Consider the following 23,987-nt stretch of genomic DNA (forward strand, 5'->3'; position numbering starts at 1 on the left):
GTAAACAAGTTTGCTTAGTCACACATTATGTCAATGGCCCTGTCTGGTAGTTTTGATAAGTTCTACCAGTGGGCATATGAAGCCTTGTTTTTTTTTTAAATCATTTTATTGGGGGCTCTTACAACTTTTGTTACAAACCGTACATCAATTGTATATGACATATTTGTACATATATTCCATTATTCTTTTCTAGACATTTACTTTCCCTTGAGCTCTAAGGATTTGTATATAGCCTGTCTCCTAAAGATGAGGCTTCCTACTCTCATAAACAGTTAGTCTCCTCAACCCACAGCGGCAGTTCGAACCAGCCCTGTAGGTTCACTGTGAGTTGGAATGGACTCAATGGCAGCGAGTGGAGTATTCTTCAATACAGAGCCATTGCACTGAGAACATGTTTTCTTGGTGAAAGATCTGACACAGCTCACAATTCTGTTGAATGACACTGATGCTTTGGCAAGAAGACTACCTGTCCAGTTGTTTCCTGTGTTTTGTTGATGAGATTGAAGATAATGTTTTTTTCTATTATAAGGTCTACAGGGTACTTGCAACCAAGTTCAGCTCCAGTGGTTAAGTCTTCACATTTAGGTTTGTCATAGTTCACTTGGTCCAGAAATAACACTGCTCCACATAGTTTCGAGGTGTGAAATAGGCACTCCTGTGTATCCCTTGCAGTCTGGTATGGATGTATAATATAGCTATGTCCTTGAGGTACTTGCATTTCCTTAAGATTAGCAGTAAATTGGGCATTTCGTTAATATCTTTTGTTTGGTTGAGTCAGTTTTCTTTGAATAAATTCATTAGAATAATTGATTTTCTGGAATTAGCCCTAGATAAGTCACTGGGAGAAGGCAACACGCTTTTGGTTCATAACGGTGGTTGCTTATATAAATATTTTCTAACCATCAATAGTCAAGTCTTAAGGCAGTGGAGGTGCCAGTTAAAATATTGTTGCTGCCCCAGGAGATGTATTTAATAAGAAGGGAAATGCATTTTTTTTCATCCCACCACACTAGGTCCACAAGGAGAATCCAGAACAGGTCCACCAGGGTCCACAGGTTCAAGAGGTCCACCTGGCCCCCCTGGGCGTCCTGGAAACTTAGGTATCCGGGGCCCGCCAGGTCCTCCTGGCTACTGTGATTCGTCTCAGTGTGCCAGCATCCCCTACAATGGACAAGGCTATCCAGGTATGTTTTTGCCATTGTAGAAACACAAGTTCACCTGAATTGAAGTACCTTTATGGAAATGAAGTTCCCTAGGATTGAGTGAGGTTTAATTTAAGGATTTACTGCAGATACCAACTCCTTCGGTTGTGTGTTCTCATTATGTAATAGTGGTGTTGTTTTTTGTTTTACAAACTATACAACATTATTTCATGATTAGGGTTTATATGACTATTTTATCTTCCTTCCTATAGTCCCAAATTTAGCAAACCACTTCTTTTTTGCTCTTGAGAGTACAAAAAGACTACCAATTCATAATTTTGTATGAATACATTCAATATATTTTTCCCCCTCTAAGCTGAAGAATAGGAACAGGGATTTGTTGAAAACAATTGTGGAATGCCTCTCCCCCCAAAAGAAATTTTATTTATAAATGAACTATTTTATAAAAGGGAGTAGATAGAACTGAATCCACTGTCTCACATTGCCCATTGAAGTCCTGATAAAACATTCTGGGACTTAACATTTTGATTTTAAAGGATGGGTAAATGCTAGTCAATTTCTAGCACTTGACAACTGTAGAGGACACGAAGTTCTTTTGCCTGACTTTGTGCGACACGGGGCAGGGGGACAGCCTCTCCGGAAAGAATAAAGTCATGGTACAGTCCATTGTGACCTTCGCACTAGTGCACCTTGAAGCATCTTGCAAGTTTAAAAAATGATACTGCTGTTTGATATGGTTTGCTACTAGCGGATAGTGCATGAGTAGTTGAATATCTAATTATCTATATATCTATATATTTGTATCCATATTTATAATGGCAATCCTCAGGTTATGAACATCTGGTTCAGTTGTGAATCAACCCTCTACAGGCTTTAATATTAAAAATTTGAGGTACATGCAATGATTCTCAATAACTAACGGTGCTACTTTGCAACATGTGTCAAACATTATTATCATTACTGCATTTTTATGTTAAAGATGTTTTTAATGTAAACCAAAGCGTTGGTTCTTTAATGCATATAAAGGTACACTCTATATTTGGCTGTACTGCCATTAAATATGAACCACAATGTACTGTTCTGACTTACATATACAAACTTAACTAAAATATATATGTAGGAATGGAGCCTGTTCATAATCTGGAGTCTGCCTGTATGACCAAAAGTAATATTGGGTTAAAGTGTCTGAATTCTCATACAAATTATTCTCCAAATTTCCACTTAATTCTCTCTACATGAATAACTAGAAATATATGGATATATAAATATACTTTAACCATTACATACATAGATGGATGTGTATACATATATATATTTTTTGCATAGTAATTCAACTTTTAAACTATCATCTTTGACCTGTTTCAGGTTCCGGCTAACAAATTTTCTAAGTCGCCAGTGCTGCTTACAGTTTGAATACATGAAAATCCTGTTTCTGAGATGTTTGCGCACGTGCTTATTAGGAAATGAGTCTGTATGGAAATCTCACCACAGATATGGTTAATGAACCGGGTTGGCATCATAAAGGAGGGTGGGGACTCTGTACTAACTTGAATGAGGTCAAAGCAGTGATGTCAGTTTCTCAGCCTGATGCATTTCAGTAATCATGTAGGAGACGATATTTAAAAATGAAAAGTTCAACACAGTCTTGACGCGCCTCAGTTGTGAAAGAGGCACATAATAAAACTACTAACCAGTGGCCACCATGCCATTTTGAGAAGATCAATTAACCTGGCTCACGAGAAACGTCTTTTGTAAATAATAAACTAATTTGCGGCTTGTACGTGATTTATATGTGACCCTGTCCACTAAAATCACTTAACAACCCTACCATAAGCTTCTGCATCCAAGCCTGCTGCTTGCTCTAGGCCGGAATAACACCGAATGAAATCTCCTCATCTCTTGCTTGTTAGCAATGTGTCTGATTCAGGGCGTGTGTCATATAATAATTATTTTTGTACCTGTACTTTTGTTTGGGTTTTGTAATGACAATTTTTAAGCTCAAGTCTTATAATCACTTTTTAAAAAAATTAAACAAACAAAAATTCCGGTTTTGCTGTAGTCACTGACGTCCCTCACGCGCCAGCTGTAATTCAGTCTGTGTAAGGGGCAGCCACAGAAAATCCTGTACTGTATCTTCATGAATGCTTGTCACCTCCAATGTTCAATTTCTGGGAGCTAATAAAATTCCCCCTCATCTCCTCATCTTTCCAAATTGTTCTTTGAATTGAGGAGTCTGAAGTCATGAACAGTGACATGGGATTTGCAAAAATCCCACCTAGTCCTGCGTTTACAGTTCTTTGGCCCAGCCAGTCTCATACTGACCCTTCCCAGGCATTTGTGCAATGATTTTATTAACTGCTGGATCTTTGAAGGGTTCTAAAGGAATGCCATTATTTGATCATCCCCAAATGCTCTCTGCAAATGGAAGTAATCGGGACATTGTAACTGACCTATTTATAGTAGGAGTGGCCACCCCCTCGGCTGATGGTTTGGTTTTTGCTGTGTGTGTGTCTTCCAAGCCATGCCATAACTGTAATGTTGAATCGGACAGAGCCCTACGTACCCGAGGGCGGGGCCTACCTGCCTGAGCGCGAGCCCTTCGTGGTGCCCGTGGAGCCCGAGCGGACGGCGGCGGAGTACGAGGACTACGGCGCCGACGAGCCGGCCGAGGAGCGCCCTCCCCACGCGCGCTGGCGCCGCGCCCAGCCTGGCGGCCGGGGGCAGTGAACCTGGCCGCGCCTGCGAGGCTGGGGGAGGGGTGGGATTCTCATTCACAGATCCGAGAGAGCGGCGGTCCCGTCTTTTCTGCGGTGTTTCTTCCGGCGTGGCTTCATCCAAGAGTCCACTTTTTGACTGCAGAGAACCGTGTTTCTGCAGAAGTCTAGCTTGCAGCACGCAGCTGCAGACATCTTTTGCCTTTACCTTTGCCATGCTTGCAGGATGCTTTGTTCACAGAAGCTGCCAGGAGAGCGCATGCCCGGTGCCTTGCCTTAGCACCGCAGGCGGCCTCAGTGAACCGCTTAGGTTCAGCAACAAGTCCTGGACCCCAGGGCTGCTGTTCTTTCAAGAGGGCAGTTTATCGTTTCCAATTGGTATTTGCAAATTCAGTGAGTCAAGTTGTTCGCTTCCCTAGTCCAAAAGGGAGGGGCCATTGAACTCTTATGCATCTGTTATCGCCCTGTTCTATCTTGTGTTAGCCAGGAGGGCACAGAATCCCTTCAAGAACCACAAACTTTAAGCCATGTAGCTGAGATATTGTATCAACTGGATACAGTTTCATATTGCCTTAAACCTCCTTGTTTTAGACACATTCACATTTATGCCAAGCTGCAGAAAATTCTGCAGAGATGGAATTGCATGTTTGTGTTGTATATTTAGAATGAACTTTTTCCCCCTCCCAGAACATAATGTTTCTTAGTTATCAAAAGCAGTTGGAAAATGTTTGCAAGACTATGAACATAGAATTGCTGCTTTTATATTTTAACTGCAGATTGTGAATTTCACTGCCTTATATTATTTATTTCTGAAACAAAAGAGGCATTTTTCAATAAAACTACTGAAAATTTGACATGCGATGTGTTTTTTTTCCCCCTCCCTCTTTGGCGAGCCTTTTGGACCATGCTGGTGGTTGTTACAACAAACAAGTTCACATCCTTGGATACGGTTACAAAATCCTGCTAATACGATTAAATTATGCTAAATAACTTTAGATTTTTAATGATATGGTGAAGTCATAGGAAGAGAATGGTGAGAGCCTGAAAAAGTACCACAGGGTCCAAAGGCTTTATTAGGAATGTAAAGGATGTGTGGGGTTGATGGAAAATAACTTGGGTAACCTAGGAGACCCCAAACAACCAAATCATCTCGAACACCCCCCAGGATTTCTTATGCATCTGCTCACTTTTCTATACCATACTTTATACACATTTAATTATAAAAAGGGAAATTCTTTCAGCAAAATTTTACATTTGGTGCCATCTTCCTCCTTAAGCAACAGTATACTTGTTTATGTTGGTGCAACAATAAAATGACATCAACTAAAGAGAGGGGAATAGTGACAGAAAGGTTTTTTGTTTTTTTTCCCCCCAGAGCAAAATGTTTGTGGTTACTGTTTCTTGGAGACCAAGATGATGAATGCATAAATTTTGGGGCTTCAAGCACATTGCTAAACTCATAGCATTCAACATTCACTCCCACAGAGTATACTTTGAAAACTTAGACTGCTCAGCTTGCCTCGATATGACTTTCTGGTTTTTCACATGAGGAACAGACTTAGCTCATTGGTGTCAGATCAGCCTAAGACTGAGGGGCTCGCTGCTCTAAGCCTAGTTTCATCACCGACGTGCTTTCTCCGACTACGAGCTTTCACTGCATTTCTGTTTCATCTGGGTTCCTTGGTGCCACTTGATGAAGAAGCCCAATGAGAAGACAGAGGATTTCGGTTTCCCCTGCCACTGGCCCATACGCATTTGGAATTCTACCACCTCTCCCGGGCTAGATGTTGGCTTGGTTTTGCTGTTGAAGACTCCAGTATGTGTTAGGAAGAAGGGATAGGGGCCAAGGCAATTCTACCGAGAGGATTTAAATAACTAGCTGAGATATGTCTTTTTAATTTTCATCTATTCCCTCTTAGCTGTTTGCTGAATCCGATATTAAAATTTTTTCTATAATCTCTGATTGAATGTGCATTAACGATGGGAAGAAGAGGCTGGGTTTGATGTTTGTGTTTGTGTGAGGTGCTGTCCAGTCTGTTCTAATAGCAGCACTGCGTACAACAGAACAACACACTGCCCAACTCCACACCGTCCTCACACATCTTGTTATGTTTGAGAGCGCGGTTGCGGCGACTCTGCCCATCTGTCCTGTGGGTTTCTCTCTCTCTCCCCCCCCCCTCACCCCCCAAAGCACGGTAGCCTCCAAGGGCTGGTGTCTCCTGAGACTGTGTCTAAAACAAATGAGGCAACGCCTTTGCTGTCTTGCTTCAAAGACGATTCCTGCTGTACTTCTTCCAAGATCAATGTGTTCACTCTCTGACCACTTCATGGTGTATCATTATTGGTTGCCAACACCACAATTCAGATGCATGAATTCTTCTTCTGTTTTCCTTATTCCTTATTCAGCTTCCACATGCATACGAGGCTATTGAAAATGGGAGAGCTTGGGTCAGCTGCAGTTTTGTCTTCAAACTGGCATCTTTGCTTTTTAATGATTTGAATGGTTCGTGTGCAGATTTTCCCAATAAAAGATGTCCTTTGATTTCTTGACAGCTGTGTCCACTGTTGTTGATTGTCGATCCAAAAGGAAATCCTTTCCAATATCAACAGTTTCTTTGTTTATCAGGATGTTGTTCTTTGGTTCAGTTGTGAGGGGTTTGCTATTCTGTGTCGAGGTGCAATCTATCTTGAAAGCGGCAATCTCTGACCTTCACCAGCAAATGTTTCCTGTTCTCTTCGCTTTCAGCAAGCAAGGTCGGGTCACTCTCCACCTCTAAGCTGTGTGCATTTTTATTTTGTCTAGTTTTGCAGATTATCTGCTCAGTATACAAAGTGAATAAAAATGGTGAAAGGATACACCCCGATGCACACCTTTCCTGGGTGTCATAAATCATGGTAAAGTCCCAGACAATTGAACGTATAGCTGTTGTCTTTGGAGGAAAACATTTTTCCTTGATCTTTAATCTTGGAAGCATCAGAAAATATTCATAAAATATCATTTGTATTTGAAGCTTGGTAGCAATGAGAAGAGGTTGCCGCATCTAACAAGGTGTACAGTAGTAATGATTCATGCTCACTGCTATTGAGTCAGTTTTGACTCAGAATGACTGTAGGGCCAAATAGACCTGCTCTTGCGGGGTTCCAAAATCCGTAACTCCTATAGGAGTAGAAAGCTTCATCTTTCGGCCAGGGAGCCATTGGTGGTTTTGAACTGCTCTTCTTTTGGCTGGCAGCCCCACATGTGACCCACTACCCTACCAGGGATCCCTGCACAATATTAAAGGTTTCCACATTTCAAAATACTTTTGACCTGTAGTCTCATTTTGAAGTAGTTTTTATAGAATATTTTTGTACAATGTGATTTTCCATTTAATAAGTTGAACAGGGTTTGCATAAATATTTTCTTAAGTTTTGTTTGTTTTTCCAGCAATGAAGTTATGCTGTCTGTGCAGTTGCTCAAAACCTTTTAAATTTTTGTTCAAATAAGATAACTGTTCCTAAATATTTATGAGGGTTCCGTTTCACGCACACACACATGTATTTTAAGCAAACTGTATTGAAGCACATCTCTTCACCAGCAGATAGTTCTTTCAGCAATACATTTGTATTAGTGAAGAGAACGGGAAGCACTTGCTGGTGACAGTCAAAGACGGCGATTTTCAAGATAGATTGCACCTCAACACAGAATACAAAAATCCTCACAACTGAACCAAAGAACATTAGGTTGTGTTAATAGCAGGCCCAATCAAAAAGTGCTTTCCAAAGAGATCTGCTGGGCCAGTTAAACTCAAGGTCAGCTCAGGGCATGGTGACTCTTATTTGGGATAAAAATCTTGATTTTCTTGACAAGTCACAGGAGTTTATGATGAAGCTGTTTTAAGAAAATTGATAAATGCACTGGGGAGGAAAATGCCAAGAATTTTTGTACCAAGAATTTTTCCCCAATCACCACAATGCACCTATTTATTGTATGAAGGTAGCAAGAACTATGATGAGAATTTTCTTTAATACATCATTTTATTAATGATTTATAAAAGAGCGTACAGCTCTTATCAAATCCATCCCTCCATCCATTGTGTCAAGCACATTTGTACATTTGTTGCCATCATCATTTTCAAGACATTTTCTTTCTACTTCAGCCCTTGGTATCAGCTCCTCATTTTTTCTCCTTCCACACAAACCCTTGATAATTTATAAGTTGTTATTATTTGTTCATGTCTTGCACTAACCTATATCTCCCTTTACCCACGTTTCTGTTGTCCATTCTTTGGACTTCATTTCTGGTCCCCGAGCTCAAAGAACATTGAAAAGGGAGGATGCTCAACTGTCACTTTGAAGTAGTGTAAATTGAAGAGTTATAGGTAGATCATTGTGATCGGTTCCCCCTTCCTCCCCCCACCTTTCTTTTACCTTCCTGGTATGACTACTCACATATTGGTTCTGGAGGGTTTATCTGTCCTGGATTCCCTGTGTCTCCAGCTCTTATCTGTACCTGTGTACATGCTCTAGTCTAGCCATATTTGTAAAGTAGAATTAGGGTCATGATAGTTGGGGGTGGAAGCATCAAAGAACTAGAGGAAAGTTGTGTGTTTCATCGGTGCTATACAGCACCCTGACTGGCTCATCTCTTCCCTGTGACCCCTCTGTGAGGGGATGTCCAATTGTCTACAGATAGGCACTGTGTCTCCATGTGTTTCTCCCTCCTCCCTCCCTGTTCACATTGGGCATGATTTTGTTCTGGGTCTTAGATACCTGATACCTGATCCCATCGGCACCTCATGACACACAGGCTGGTGTGCTTCCTCCAAGTGGGCTTTGTTGCTTATCAGCTACATAGCCGCTTGTTTATCTTCAAGCCTTTAAGACCCCAGATCCTATATCTTTTGATAGCTGGGCATCATTAGCTTTCTTCACCACATTTTCTTATGCACCCATTTTATCTTTGGCAATCCTGTTGGGAAGGTGAGCATCTCAGAATGCTGAATTATTAGAACAAAGTGTTCTGTGTTAAGGGAGTACTTGAGTAGAGGCCTGATGTCCATATTATGAGAATTTCCTTGAGAAACATGACTCCATCCACCCTACAACTTTGTTCTACTTCTTTGGACTTCATTTTTGCTCCCCAAGCTCCATTTTTGAAAATGGAGGATGCTCAACTGCCGCTTTGAAGTAGTGTAAATTGAAGAGTGCAGGATTCTTTAGGGAAGGATTAGAGAGGTGGAACCACTGCTTTCAGAAATGTATAGACCTAGGTAGAGCGTATTTTGAGAAGTAATAGCTTCACATTTTTATACTCCTGTTTAATAGATGCCTAAGATTTTGTAGCAAAAAATTATTTACTCTTGTATTATCCATTACAGTATATTTGACATAGGAAAAGGAAATTCTTCCTCATTTGATTCTCTTAATTGCTTGTTTATAGTTTAAAAGCATTTCAGCATACTGTACTTAATTGGCCCAAATACCTTATAAAGAGTAATCAATTATATCAAGACTGTGATAAACCTTTTTGAAGTCAATCTTTTAAATAGAAAGTAATAGTGGTTCCTAAATGACTATATTTGCATGGTTAGAAAAGCAAATTTAAATGTGTGTTAGTCTGAGTACTTTAGAGAAACAAATCCACAGAAATTCATATGTATGGGAAAGTTTTGCATAAAGGGTAAGTGCACATCAAGAAAACAACCCAATCTAGTGCTGCCCAAGCCCACATGCCCGACACCAATCCACAAAATCCTCCTCCATCTCACAAAACACACACAATGACACCGACTGCAGGAGGAAAGCCGAGTCAGTGAGCGGGTAAGCATCTCAGCACTGGTAGGGGTCTCCGCATGGCTGCTCCAGTACCTAGCGCTACATTGGTGTAGGCCCATGTGGCATCTCCTTGGGGATGTCTGGCAGAAAGTGAGTTTTGCCAGGGGAAGCAGGGAACTGGCTAAGGGAGCTGCACCCTGGTCTGACCATCACAAAGCAAGAGACCTGAGAACTAGAAAGGCGAGATTCACCGAGCCATTTATCTCTCCTTCCTTCAATTAACCCCACATGTGTTTATCGGCCAGGTTGGCACAATAAACTTTAACTATATCAAAATGCCAATGTCTACCTACATGAACAGTTAACTTGTTTGCTCTTACATCAAGCTGCTGAAGGCTACTGGAAAAAAATCACACAGAGTTTCTTTCATGAAATACCCTATATATGTGTTGATCATTTCCAGACCCGGTCTCCAACCTGACCTGTTGCCTGGTTCCAGATCACTCATCCCTTGCAGCTCCACAGACACCTCGGATGTAACACATCTAGTAGTTAATAGCGCTAGGTTTAGTTGTGTGTGTAGCAGAAAGAATAACATAAGATTGGCCAAACCAAATAGAAATGTCCTGATTTCTTACATAACAACGCAAGGCTATTTCTTCTGTTTCAAAAATTAGGCTCACTGCTTTGATTTTTGTGTTTTTCTATGTTCTAAATATAGGATGTATATGAGTCAGAATTGACTTGATGGCAGTGGGTATGCCCTAGATTGATTTAAAGCTGGTTACTAATTATTGTATTCATATTACCCATTAGGGAAAAGAAAATGGTGAAGACTTTAAAAACACTTGATGGAAGTTTCACAAACGTTTAAAAACAATCGTAACCATTTTATTTGACATATAATTCACACATCATACAATTCAATAGTTTAAACATATTTAAAAGTTCTGAAATCATCACTACAATGCATTTTAGAACATTTCCTTCTTCCTTTTATCCATTATTCACTCCCATTTCCCCCTATCTACCCTGCCGTAACCCCAAGAAACTATAAATCTAGTTACTAGGTATAGATTTACCTATCTTGGATTTCATATTGTGGAAAACATAAAAAAAGCAAAAAACAAAAAAGCTCAATAATAATAACAGAATAAAACATAGAAAATAGCATTCAAAAGATAATAGAAAATAATAAAAACTAGAACACAAATGATGAGATATTAAAATTTCACCTAACGACGTCTGCATTAGTCTACTTTCCAATGCACTGTCTGCTGGTAAGGCTATTCACATAGCTAATCTATGGTCAAAGGGGATTCTCTAGAGGCTTCATCCATGTGGGGACTGTGCAAATGGATTTGGGCTTTCACTGTCATCCACAGCCTTCCGCAAACCGAGTGCCCAGAATTTAAACTCTACTATCTTTCCCTCCTCTGGCCCTGGATTGCCCAGAAAGCTGGTGCGCTTCTTCCATGTGGACTTAGCTGTCACTTCATTTATATGACTGTTTGTTTGAAAACAAGCCTTTAAGATGCCAGGTGATATTCTTTCTGATAGCTGGCACCAACTGATTTCTTTTCCGTGCTTTGCTATATCCCCTGTCCGGTGCTCTTTTCACGAGGGCAGATATTGACTGGGGTCATGTCCCAAGAATTAATTGTTCTAAATTAGGTCTAAAGTTAAGTGGGATTTCAAAGCCCATCCATGTATCTCTGGTTTATATATGTCCTGGCTTAACTTTAGAGCCATCATCATCTGTTTATTGGGAAGCATTGTAAATTATCTCCGTGTAACATCTGGTATTTCTATCGATAGTATCATTCACTTAGTCAACATTACGCAATTTCAAATACAGTTTAGAAAAGGAAAGAGAACATGTGTAGGACAGCATTTGAAACCAATGTACATTTATTGTTGACTTGTACAGATAAGACACTCAAGTGACTGAACAACATGGGGGCTGGTGATAGACAAGACTTTCAATAATATCATTCACAAAAGTAGCACCATGCCTGCTAGACTAAGACGTGTCTTTAAAAAAGAGCATGAACACAGCAAATAAATAGTAATCCCGAGCCTCCATTCATTGAGCACTATTAAAGCAAGAGATGCAAACCAAGGCCCAGTGACCTTCAACTCTTTAACCTTGGAATTGCAGTTGTCTGGTTCTTCTCACATTAGGGCCTTCAGCCTTAAGTCCCAGGAGTATTTAAGTTCATCAAAGCAGTTGCAGATGTCTAGTTTGCTTAGTGGGGCTTCCAAATTGGAATATTCTGGTGTGGCCTATCAAGAATATTGTGCACAGCGAAAGGATAGAGTCTAAAGTCTCTTTTATATATAGCATGGAGACTGACCTTGAAGGACTGAAGACAAACTAGGTCAGACATGTCCAAGTAGGAATGTAATATCTAACCTATTCTCCCCTTGGGGGTCTATCTAAGTTATATTAGGCATTTTCCCCAACGGCAAGTTGACCCACCTGGTTTATCCACCATCAGAGGTAAAACCACCTTCTTAAAGACAGACCTACCCTCCTCCTTGCTGACCTGTGGACTTGAATTTCCATTAAGGTTCTCTGAGCACCGTTCTAGGGCTGTCTGTTGACTTGGAGGGACTGTAGTTAAAGACGTGCTTGACCAAATATAGCAGGCTAATTGTAAAGTGGATCTTTGGCATGGCCTGTGAATGATGTTGTTAATATCCAAATGGTCTTTAGCAGAAAAAAGATATGGTGGAGATTGGGTAAGCCTCCCTGAGTTGATAAGTGGGGAGATGCCCTCCTCACCCCTCCACACTGTTTCCGGACAAACCATCCTCCCTTCTGCAAAATGCCTCGCTATATCCAGGCATCCCCTCACCACTAGCATCTGTTTAACTTGAGGCCACCCCACCCATTCAAGTGCACCTTCATCACATAGTCCTCAGGGATTTTTTCTATCCTAACATCCGCCACCTTCTTGGGTGATGTCAGTCTCCATATGGATGACAAAATCAATATCCTCTCCCTTATTTGACCTCCAGTCTACAATGACCTTTGCTTTTCCTCCCCCTCTCTATGGTCCTAACTGGGACATGCATTTGTTATCAACAGTCACTGCTTTGAAATCACTAATTCACACTCTTGGATCCGCTCACTTGCTCAAATGCCCTATATTGTAATAAGTCTTCAGTTTATCAGGACACTCCATACAATGATATTTCTATGTCTGCCCATCCATCATACCTTCCTGGTCCTCTTTGTTTTCCTTATTCAGTTTAGATTCTTTGTTGCCAATATACCCGGTTTATTGCACAGCCTGAACTTCAAAGGGCACCAAATGTGTTTCTAGCTAGTGATTTCAGCTGTGTTCTGTAGCGCCTTCCTTTTCTCCACCTTAGCATACCTCAGACGGACTGCACTGCCTTGAGAACATTTCGGGCATGAACAGTCACGCTACGTCTAATTTAATATAGTTGAAAGCGTTAATCTCAAATCCAAGGTAGTATTCATTTTTCTTCTTCCCTTAAGGCCAGACCTTAAATTGTAGGGATTTGGATTGTAGAGATTGTATGCCAGCCTTTCTTCTCATCTTCTTTCCCTCCTGCACCCCCCTCCCACCGCCTGGCAATCCAGCTTCTCCAGAGTTCAGGTAGGGGAAGTGGACTAGCCCAAAAGGAAGGGAAGGTTTTTGTGTTAGTCCGGGTAGGCTAGAGAAACAAATCCACAGAAACTCATATGTATATAAGAAAGAACTTTATATACAAGAGCAATTGAATATTGAGAAAACATCCCAGCCCAGTCCAGATCAAGTCCATAAGTCTGATATTAGCCCCTATGTGCAATACCAATCTATGAAGTCCTCTTCAGACTCATGAAACACATGCAATGATGTGGAATGCAGCAAGATCACAGGCCAGTGTGTGGGAAGTCTTGTGGATCCAGTGGTGTTGTGAGCATCTCAGCGCTGAAAGAGTTCTCCACATGGCTTCTCCAGCTCCAGAGGTCTGGCTCCATTAGCCTCTCTATGTGTCTTCACAGGGATGTCTTGCAGGGAGTGAGCACGTGTCCCGCCTCCAGAGAGGTACTTATTTCCTTAATGCCTTCAAATGAGGTCATCAAGCCACTACCTGATTGTCAGGCTAGACTCCACCCCTTCACTCTGAATCCTCACAGTGACACCAGATTATGTCGTTACCACAGGTTTCTCTACTTATCCCTTTTGAAAGTCAGTGTGCACTGCTACATTGCTATATGTGCCCAATGCTGTCTCTTTCATTGGGTACCAATGTGTGTTTCTTGGTGGGGGCGGGGGCGGAGAGCTGCTAGGCCCCGTCTACTGTTCAATTGCTCTAACACAGCCTCTCCCAGCCCTTACTCAGTTTTGACTTCCTGGGACCCTTCCCAGATCCTGGTTTATTAGGTCCTTTCCTGTCCCCTGAAGCCCTTTTGGGAGATGGCTCAAGTGGACCTTAGCTCAGTTGCCTTCTGGGGTACATTTGACCACAGGAGACTCAATCATCCTGATCTAGTCATTGCATGGCTGGGAGAAAGATGAGGATTTCCACTCCAGTACAGAATTACAGTCTCAGAAAGCAGCAGAGGCAAGTCTATCCTGTCCTGCAGGGTCCCTAAGGGCTGGGATCGACATTCTGGCAGTGAATTCGGATTTTATTTTCATTATTAACTCCCTGAACTTACATAAACATGTAAGTTAGGTCAGAAGCCTACCTCTTCCAATTCCAAGATATTCCTTGAATGCTGGATCCTTTTCCATTCATCCCGTTCACAAATATTGAATCAAACACCTGGTAATTGCTTGTCCCTGGTGGTGCTATTGCATTAGTGTTGGATTGCTAACCACGAGGTTGGTGGTTCAAAGCCACCAGCTGCTCCACGGGAGAAAGATGAAACAATCTGCTCCGATAAAGGTGTATAAAACTTCAGATACCTTTCGGAAACAGAGTCACTATGGGCCGGAAGTGACACAGATGACAATGGGCTTGATTTTGGTGTTTTAAGTACTTGGCACTGTTCAAAAGATGCTTGGTCTGTATGTGTGGGGGGAGGTAGTGAATATGGGAAAATATGGGTGAAGTTCAAGAGGTTAACATTTTTAGAGTAGGAAATAGATAATAAATTAAAAGGCAAAGCATCTAATAAACTCTCAGAGAGAACTAAGTGCTATAGAGAAAAATATAGCAAGGCAGGAAGATAGAGAAAGTTAGGTGAGAGCATGTGCAAGTGTACAGTGGCCAGAAAATGTTTAATTAAGCACTGACCTGAATGGTGGGTGGCTAAAAGCATGATGCTTTCAGTATAAATCATGCAGAATTATCAAGATATAAAATAAGCATCTTTCCTTTCATTCTGGACACTCCTAGGTACTTGCTTCACCCCCTCTTTTTATTATCATTCAATTCTGCTTCCATGCACCTCATCGCATGTTAAAGTCTCTCCCATGCACCTCATCGCATGTTAAAGTCTCTCCCATGCACCTCATCGCATGTTAAAGTCTCTCCCATGCACCTCATCGCATGTTAAAGTCTCTCCCATGCACCTCATCTCATGTTAAAGACTCTATGTTGACCACTTGCTACCCAGTCATCCCAGTTCTCCCTCACATGGTCAATGTTATTGAAATATTTGTATAGATTCCACATCTTCATATTTTCTCTTCACTCTTACTGATCTTTTTTTTCCTGTTGCTACTCCTTCTTAGTTTCCTTTGCTGGCTTCTCTTTATATTTTCTGTAGATGCTGCTATATTCTAAGACTATTTTGGCTTTCCTTTTAGTTGTATACAAGCTGCCTGTCTTTGTATACTCTTTGGATAATTAGTAAATTATGTAGATTTTTAGTCATAATCCTACATCAGAAGTTATCTGTATTGTTGGCAAATTGGAATCATCTCAAGATTAAATAAATACTGCTGGCTAGGCCCCACCCTCATAATTCATTGGACTGGTTTGAGGTCTGCTGATATGATTTTTCCAACACTCCTTGGGTGACTAAAAAGGTGGCAAACAACCACCTAAAGATTCTGATTCAACATGTTGACCATATATTTGAAATAGTCTCCTCAGGTGACTCATCTGATCATACAGGATAGGGAACTTTTATATGCCTCAGCTTTAATTTATATATCGTTTTTTATTGTTGGTAATCACATTTCTCTCCTAGTGGACTTTTCAGAGCCTTAGGCATGGATACTAACTGTCATGCACATTTCCACTTGGATATTTTAAAGGCATCGCAGACATAATGTTAGAAAATGAAACCCTTCATCCTCCTTCTCATAGCTCCATTTCCACAAACATCTTCCATTGTTGGGACCGCCACAGCTAGCCTTTCAATTACACAACCCAGAGGTCCAGCTTTTATCACGACTCTTCTTCATCCTTCACCTCTTAGGTCTTACCCTTCGTTAGGTCCCTTTGAGTCGCTCTCCTGAGCATATTCTGCAATTCACCTCTGTCTTCTCACAACCATTTTCTTTGTCTATTGTCTCATCAGGGCCTTAAGAGATTTTTATTGCATTCTTGGCATTTTTGATCTTGCCCCTAGTCTATTTTTGGTAAAGCTAGCAGCCAATGTTTGTTAAGATATGTAAAATCTGATTACATCAGAGCATTCCTTGAAATTTTTAATGGTGTCCAACACCTTACTACTTGGTATCCAGAAACCTTATTAAGACAAATGTACCATCAAATATTTAGGACCTTATATCTTTTTAAAAATCATTTTATTTGGGGCTCATACAACTCTTATCACAATCCATACATAACATCAATTGTGTAAATCACATTTGTACATTCATTGCCCTCATCATTCTCAAAACATTTGCTCTCCACTTAAGCCCCTGGCATCAGGTTCTCATTTCTTCCTCTTGCTCCCTGCTCCCTTCTCCCTCATGAACCCTTGATACTTTATAAATTATTATTTTGTCATATCTTACCCTGTCTGACATTTCCCTTCACCCACTTTTCTGTTGTCCATCCCCCAGGAAGGAGGTCACTTGTAGATCCTTGTAATCGGTTCCCTCTTTCAAACGCATTCTCCTTCTATGCTCCCAGAATCGCCCCTCACACCACTGGTCCTGAAGGGATCATCCACCCTGGATTCCCTGTGTTTCCAGTTCCTATCTGTACCAGTGTACATCCTCTGGTCTAGCCAGACTTGCAAGGTAGAATTCAGATCATGATAGTAGGGGGTGGGTGGGCAGGGAGGAAGTATTTATGAACTAGAGGAAAGTTGTATGTTTCATCATTGCTACGTCGCACCCTGACTGGCTTGTCTCCTCCCCGAGACTCCTCTGCAAGGAGATCTCCAGTGGCCTACAAATGGGCTTTGGGTTTCCACTCTGCACTCCCCCACTCATTCACTATAGTAAGATATTTTGTTCTGATGATGACTTATACATGATCCCTTCAACACCTCGTGATTGCACAGGCTGGTGTGCTTCTCCCATGAGGGCTTTGTTACTTCTGAGCTAGATGGCCACTTGTTTACTTTCAAGCCTTTAAGAGTCCAGACACCATATATTTTCATTGATGGGCACTATCAACTTTCTTCACCACATTTGCTTATGCACCCATTTGTCTTCAAAGATCAGTCATGGAGGTGAGCTCACAATGATATGATTTTTTTGTTCTTTGATGCCTGATAACTGATCCCTTTGGCAACTCGTGATCACACAGGCTGGTGTGCTTCTTCCATGTGGGCTTTGTTGCTTCTCAGCTAGATGGCCGCTTGTTTACCTTCAAGATTTTTGAGACCCCAGATGCTGTATCTTTTGATAGCCAGACACCATCAGCTTTCTTCACCACATTTGCTTATTCACCCACTTTGTCTTCAGTGGTTGTGTCGGGAAGGTGAGCATCATAGAATGCCAATTTCATAAAAGAAAGTGTTCTTGCATTGAGGGAGTACTTGAGTGGAGGCCCAAGGTCCTTCTGCTACCTTAATATTTAACCTATAAATATATGCACATAGATCTATGTCCCCATCCTCGTATATAAATATATTTGCATATGTACATGCCTTTATCTAGACCTCTATAAATGCCCTTTGCCTCCCAGCTCTTTCCTCTATTTCCCTTGACTTTCTTCCTGTCCCACTATCATGTTCAGTCCCCACCTGGGTTTCAGCAATTCCTTTTTGTTACATTACCCTTACTCATGCCCTACCAGGCCTCCCAAACCCACATTTCCATCAATTTGGATCACTTGTTCCCTTGTCCCCGGGATTGTTAACACCACTTGCTTTACCCCCATCTCCCATGTCCCCCAGAACTGTTGGTCCCATTGTTTTCTCCTCCAGATTGTTCATCCAGACTATCTTATGTAGACAGACATGCGGAGATAATAACATGCACAAAAATAAGACAGAGAAAAAACAAACAACAATATACAACAAAACAACAACAAACCAATGGCAAAAAAACCAAAACATAACAAGAAAGAAAAGCTTGTAGTTAGTTCAAGGACTGTTTGTTGTCCTTTAGGAGTGTTTTCCAGTCCAGTCTGCTAGGGCACCACGCCCTGGCCCCAAAGTCCACCTTCAGCATTCCCTGGGGACCTCGCTACTCCATTACCTTGTTGTTCTGTTGCACCCGCCAAGGGCTTTGCCTTGGAGTGGCAGGATCATATGGGGTGCAATTCCCACACTGTGTCTCTGGTGCTGTCCCCCACGGGGCCCTGGGTCAGTGAGGGTCATCATGTCTTTTAGTGGGTCTGGCCATGTGCTCCTCTCTGTGGACTGGCTCATTGTCCTTAAGGCCTGGTGGGCCAGGATGTGCTCCACTCTGTCCTCCTCCTGTGTGCTCTGATCAGATATATCCCTCTCCCGGAGCTGAAGATTCAATATCTTCCTTTGAAATAAATTCTTCTGGGGGGGAGGGGCAGAAGTCCACTTAGTATTTGGGACTGGGACCAGCCCCCCAGACTTCTGCACTGGTTCCCTACTCTACGCCGACATGTTGCATTCACACATTGGAGCACTGGGTTGAAGTCTGGTCTCTCTATCCTGTGGAGATATAAACAATACCCTCCCCTTGGGTGGGTTATAACCCCGTGGCCCCCACTACCCATTTCTGCCTTATTATCATCATTTTTTCCTTTCCCCCCCTCCTCCCCAGTTGTCTACCATGTGCATCCCTGCCATACTACCAAGTCCTCACCACAGGAATGTTTGTATAGAATAGCTTTTTTCCTATGCCCCTTTTGCATTTTATTTTTAAAAAGCTTACCTCGGCGGGCTCATGTTGTTCTTGTCCTTTTGTGCTTGACTTACTTCGCTTAGCATGATTTCCTCCAGTTCTTCCCATGCAGCAATGTGCTTCATATATTCATCACTGCTTTTTAGTGATGTGTAGTACTCCATTGTATGTGTATACCACAGTTTTTTAATCCAATCGTCAGTTGATGGAAATTTGGGTTGCTTCCAGCTCCTTGCAATGGTGAACTGTGCCGCAATGAACATTGGAGCACAGATGTTTGGCCTTGGTTTGTTTCTTGCCTCTTCTGGGTATATGCCCAGTAGGGGGATTGCTGGGTCATGTGGTAACTCAATTTCCATCTGTTTTAGATATCGCCAGATTGATTTCCATAGTGTTTGTACATACTTACAAGTCCACCAGCAGTTGATGAGAGTACCTGTCTCCCCACAGCCCCTCCAACACTTGTTGCTTTCTGATTTTTTTGAATTGGGTTATCATTGAGGGTGTTAGGTGGTACCCCATGGTTGTTTTAATTTTCATTTCTATTATGGCTAAAGATTGGGAACATTTTCTCATATGTTTGTTGGTCATTCAGATTTCTGCCCCTGTGAAACTTCTGCTCAGGCCTTTGCCCACCTCTCAAGTGGGCAATTAGTTTTGTTCTTTTTGGAAACTAGCAGAGTATTGTAGATTTTAGTAATAAGGCCTTTGTCTGATGTGTCATTGCTAAAGATGTTTTCCCAGTCTGAGGACTCTCTTATCACTCTCGGTGAATTTTTTTCAATGTACACAGGTGTTTTATCTTCAGTATATACCATTTGTCAATTTGCGCCTCCTCTGTCTTTGTGTCCTTCCCTATTTCTGATAACTTATGTGTTCCCTGTGCCAAAGTTCTCATGTTGGTCCTAATTTCCTCATTGATGGCCCTAATAGTTTGAGGTTTAACCTTGAGTTGGTTGTAGTGCATGGAGTGAGATAAGGGTCTTGCTTCATTTTTATGCAGGTAAATATTGGTACCACTTGTTAAAGAGGGCATCTGCTTCCCATTTGATATTTTTTTGGGTCCTTATCAAAGACAAGTTGTCTGTATGCTGATGATCTTATTCCTGGGTTTTCAGTTCCTTTCCATTGGTCTGAGTATCTGTCATTGTACAATACCATGTGGTTTTGACAACTGTGGCTGTATAGTATTTGTTAAAGTCAGGTAAAGCATGCCTTCCCACTGTGTCCTTCTTCTAATTCTGGGCTTCTTCCCTCTCCATATGAAGTTGGTAATCAGTTTTTCCATTTCTTTGAAGAAAGATAAGGGTAATTGTATAGGATTGCATTAAACTTATATAGTGCCTTTGGCAGAATTGACATCTTGACTATATTGAGTCTTCCAATCCATGAGCATGGGATATTCTTCCATTTGTTGAGGTCGCTCTTGGTTTCTTGTAATAGTGTAGTGTAGTCTTCTCTGTATAGGTCTTTTGTTCTTTTATTCAGGTATATCCCTAGATATTTCAATTTGTGTTTGGCTATTGTGAAGGGTACCACCTTTTTGATGTCCTCTTCTGTGGTTTTATCTGATGTGCATAACAGTCCAGTGGAATTCTGTTTTTTGACTTTGTATCCTGCCATTCTGCCAGACTCCTCTATTGCTTCCTGTACTCCCATTGTGGAGTTTTTGGGATTTTCCATATATAAAATCATGTCATCTGCAAATAATGATAGTTTCACCTCTTCCTTCACCAGAAGAATAATTTTGATGTCTCTTTTTTGCCTTATGCTATTTGCTAAAACCTCCAGCACACTATTAAATAAGAGTTCAGATAAGGGGCATCCTTGTCTGGTCCTCTTTTTCAGTGGGATTGTGTTAATCTTTTCTCCATTGACGACCACGTTGGCTGTTGGTTTTTCATATATAGCTCATATTGTCTTGAGGAATTTTCCTTCCATTCCTATATTCTCAAGTGTCTTAAACAGGAATTGGTGTTGGATGTTGTGGAAAGCTTTTTCTGCATCTATCAATATTATCATGTGGTTCTTATAATTTTTCATAACAATGTGATGAATAATACTAATGATATTTCATATATTGAACCATCCCTGCATCCCTGGTATGAATCCCACTTGTTCATGGTGAATTATTTGTTTTATATACTTTTGTATTCTGTTGGCTAGTATTTTGTTAAGGATTTTTACATCAAACTTCATTAGGAATCTTGGTCTGTAGTTCTCAGTTCTTGTGCCTGCTTTTGGTATCAGATTTATACTAACTTCATAGAAGGAATTAAGGAGTTTGCCATCTTTTTCTATGTTCTGGAAGAGTTTGTGTTGGATTGGTATTAGTTCTTCCCCAAATACTTGGTAGAATTCTCCAATGAAGGCATTTGTTCCAGGGTTTTTGTGTGTGTTGGTAATCCCTTGATAACCTTGTGTATTTCTTCTATTGCTATGGGTCTGTTGAGATTCTTGACATCCATCAAGGATAGTCTAGGAAGGGATTGTCTTTCCAAGAATTTGTCCATGTCTTCCAAATTGTTGAATTCATTGGAGTACAATCTTTTGTAGTACTGCGTAATTATCCTTTTGATTTCATTAGAGTCTGTTGTAATGTCCCCTCTCTCATCCCTTATTTTTGCTATTGAAATTTGTTCCCTCCTTTCTTTGGTTAGGTTTGCCAACCATTCTGTTTATCCTTTCAAAGAACCAACTTTTAGCAACATTAATTTTTTTCCCTTAGTTTTCTTATTTTCCCTCTCCTGAATCTCAGCCCTGATTTTTATTATTACTTTTGTTTTGCTATTAGTAGGATTGTCTTGCTGACTCTCTTCAAGTTGTTGTAAATTTTGTGCCAGCATATCAATCATGAGTCTCTCTTGCTTTCTCAGGTGTGCATTTATTGCTATAAAACTTCCTCTGATAACTGCCTTTCGTGTGTCCCATGTTTTGGTACGTCGTGTGCTCATTCTCGTTGGTTTCTTGAAATTTCCCAATTTCAGCTCTGATCTGTGCCAGTACATACTCCTTTTGCAGTAGCGACTTATTCATCCTCCAAATGTTGCCTCGTATTTTCTTCGTATTCCTTTTGTTGATTTAAAGCCTTATGGCAGTGTTCAGATAGAGAGGTCTGTATGACACCAATGTGCTTAAATTTATGTAGATTCGCCTTATGTCCCAGCATGTGTTCATGAGAAGAATGTGAATTTATTTGTATTTGGATGAAAATCTCTGTAACTACCTATCAGGTCAAATAATCTAAGTGTGGTGTTTAGATCTCTAGCCTCCTTGTTGAGTTTCTTTCCCTGTGATCTATCTTTCTCAGAGAGTGGTGTGTTGGAGTCACCCACTATAATTGTTGAGGCTGTGATTACTTTTTTAATCTTTTGGAGTGTTTGGTTGACGTATTCAGCTGATCTCTCATTCGGGGAATACATATTTACAATGCTTAGTGGTTTTTTGTCTACCATTCCCTTGAGAATTATATACTATAGTGTCCCTCCTTAATTCTTTTTATGGTTTGCACTTTGAGGTCAATTTTATCTGAAAGTAGGATTGCAACCCATGCTTTTTTTTTTTTTTTGCATTGCTGTTTGCTTTGTATGACTTTCTCCAGCTTTTGATTTTCAGACTATTTTTGTCTGTAGCCTTGAGATGTGTCTCCTGTAGGCAGCAGATTGATGGGTTATGTTTTCTAAGCCAGTCTGCTAGTCTCAGTCTTTTAATGCCTGACTTCAGGCCATTGATATTCAGGGTTATTATCTCCATCTGTAAACTCTGTGATGTCATCTTATACTTATTGTGTTGTGAGTTTTCCTACTTTCCTTTCTCATTAGTATGTTGTGCATGTGTGTGTGTATCATTCTTGACTTCTTTCCATCCTTAAGCCAATGCTATCTTGGGGTCTGTTTTCTCTTTGTTGCCCTCTGGGTGAGGTTGTTCTATGTGGTGGTCTCTTATTTATGCTTGGTGAGTGTAGTTCTTCTGCCCAAACTGGGCCAGCAAGGATCTTTTGTAGGGCTGGGCTTCTCCTAATGTATTCTTTAAGCTTTTCTTTGTCTGGAAAGACTCTTACTTCTCCATCTATCTTGATCAATAATTTGGCTGGATAGAGTATTCTTGGTTTTAGGTTGTTTTCCTTCAATTTTTGGAATATGTTACTCCACTCTCTTCTCTTCTTCATAGTTTCTGCTGATAGGTCTGAGCATATTCTTATGTGGGAACCTTTATAGGTGATTGCTTGTTTTTCCCTAGTTTCTCTCATGATTTTTTCCTTTTCCTCAGTTGGATAATTTAACTATTATGTGCCTTAGTGACTTCTTCTTGGGATTCAGTCTAGCTAGTATTCTTTCAGTTTCCTGAATGGTTGCCTGGTTTTTATTCATTAAGCTGGGAAAGTTTTCCTCCAAGAATTCTCTCACTATTGTTGCAGATGACTTCTTTGTTGTGTCTTCCGCCAGTAAGCCAATAATTCTAATTCTGTTTTGCTTCATAGCATCATACACAGCCCTTAGGTTTTCTTCAGCTTCTCTGATGATCTTATTATATTTTTGTTCGTGTTTGTTAAAATCTGCTTGGATGTCCTCCAAGTCACTGATGCAGTTCGCTGCTTCCTCCAGTCGATTCTTGAGGTCCATGTTTCTGCTACTGCTTTTTGCTAACTCCACCCTAAACTCCGGTATTTCCCTTTGGTGTATGGCTTTTATCTCCTCTATCATTTCATCCTTCTTCTGTATTGTTTCCCTCATATCCTGTATGACTCCAAGCAGCATTCCGAAAATTTCCTTCTGTGGCAGCTCAATGTCTTCTTCTTCTATGCATGTCATTATGTTCAGGACATCTTCTGCCATTGCCTTTTGTTTCTCCTCTTTTTTTCATTGAGGTCGTTAGGGCTGATGGCTATTTGTTTTGCATTGTTTTAGAGGAGTCAGGTGCCATTTTCCAGGGAGTCAAAGAGTGCTGGCTCTCTCTGGGAGACTTGTAGGAATGCTTCTCCAAACTGTCGATAGCTAAGTTCACTATGGAATTAACCTACCACTTTATCCTGTGACTTCTCTCTGAGGGGAGTGCCCCAGAAGACTGGTGGGTTGCTTGCTTTGGTGTTTTAGTGGTTCCTGCAGCAGCTTGGAATGTTGAGGAATGTTGGACGAGCCGCCTTATGCCCCCAG

General features: G+C 41.0%; 1 protein-coding gene across 2 annotated transcripts in view; it reads left to right on the forward strand.

Moving 5' to 3' along the window:
- Positions 1–4,731, forward strand: part of COL12A1 (collagen type XII alpha 1 chain) — a 123,470-nt gene extending 118,739 nt beyond the window's left edge. The window contains exons 65-66 of one of the 2 annotated variants that reach the window (XM_075554887.1): positions 1,014–1,184; positions 3,715–4,731. In XM_075554887.1, coding sequence (XP_075411002.1) covers positions 1,014–1,184; positions 3,715–3,890 — 347 coding nt within the window. In that variant the 3' untranslated portion in view covers positions 3,891–4,731. Of the gene's footprint in view, positions 1–1,013; positions 1,185–2,528; positions 3,210–3,714 lie in introns of those variants that run through there. The other variant, XM_075554886.1, reaches the window with a different exon arrangement.
- Positions 4,732–23,987: the final 19,256 nt, after the last annotated feature.

The sequence above is a fragment of the Tenrec ecaudatus genome, chromosome 7 (genome assembly GCF_050624435.1).
Source record: "Tenrec ecaudatus isolate mTenEca1 chromosome 7, mTenEca1.hap1, whole genome shotgun sequence".
NCBI lineage: Eukaryota > Metazoa > Chordata > Mammalia > Afrosoricida > Tenrecidae > Tenrec > Tenrec ecaudatus.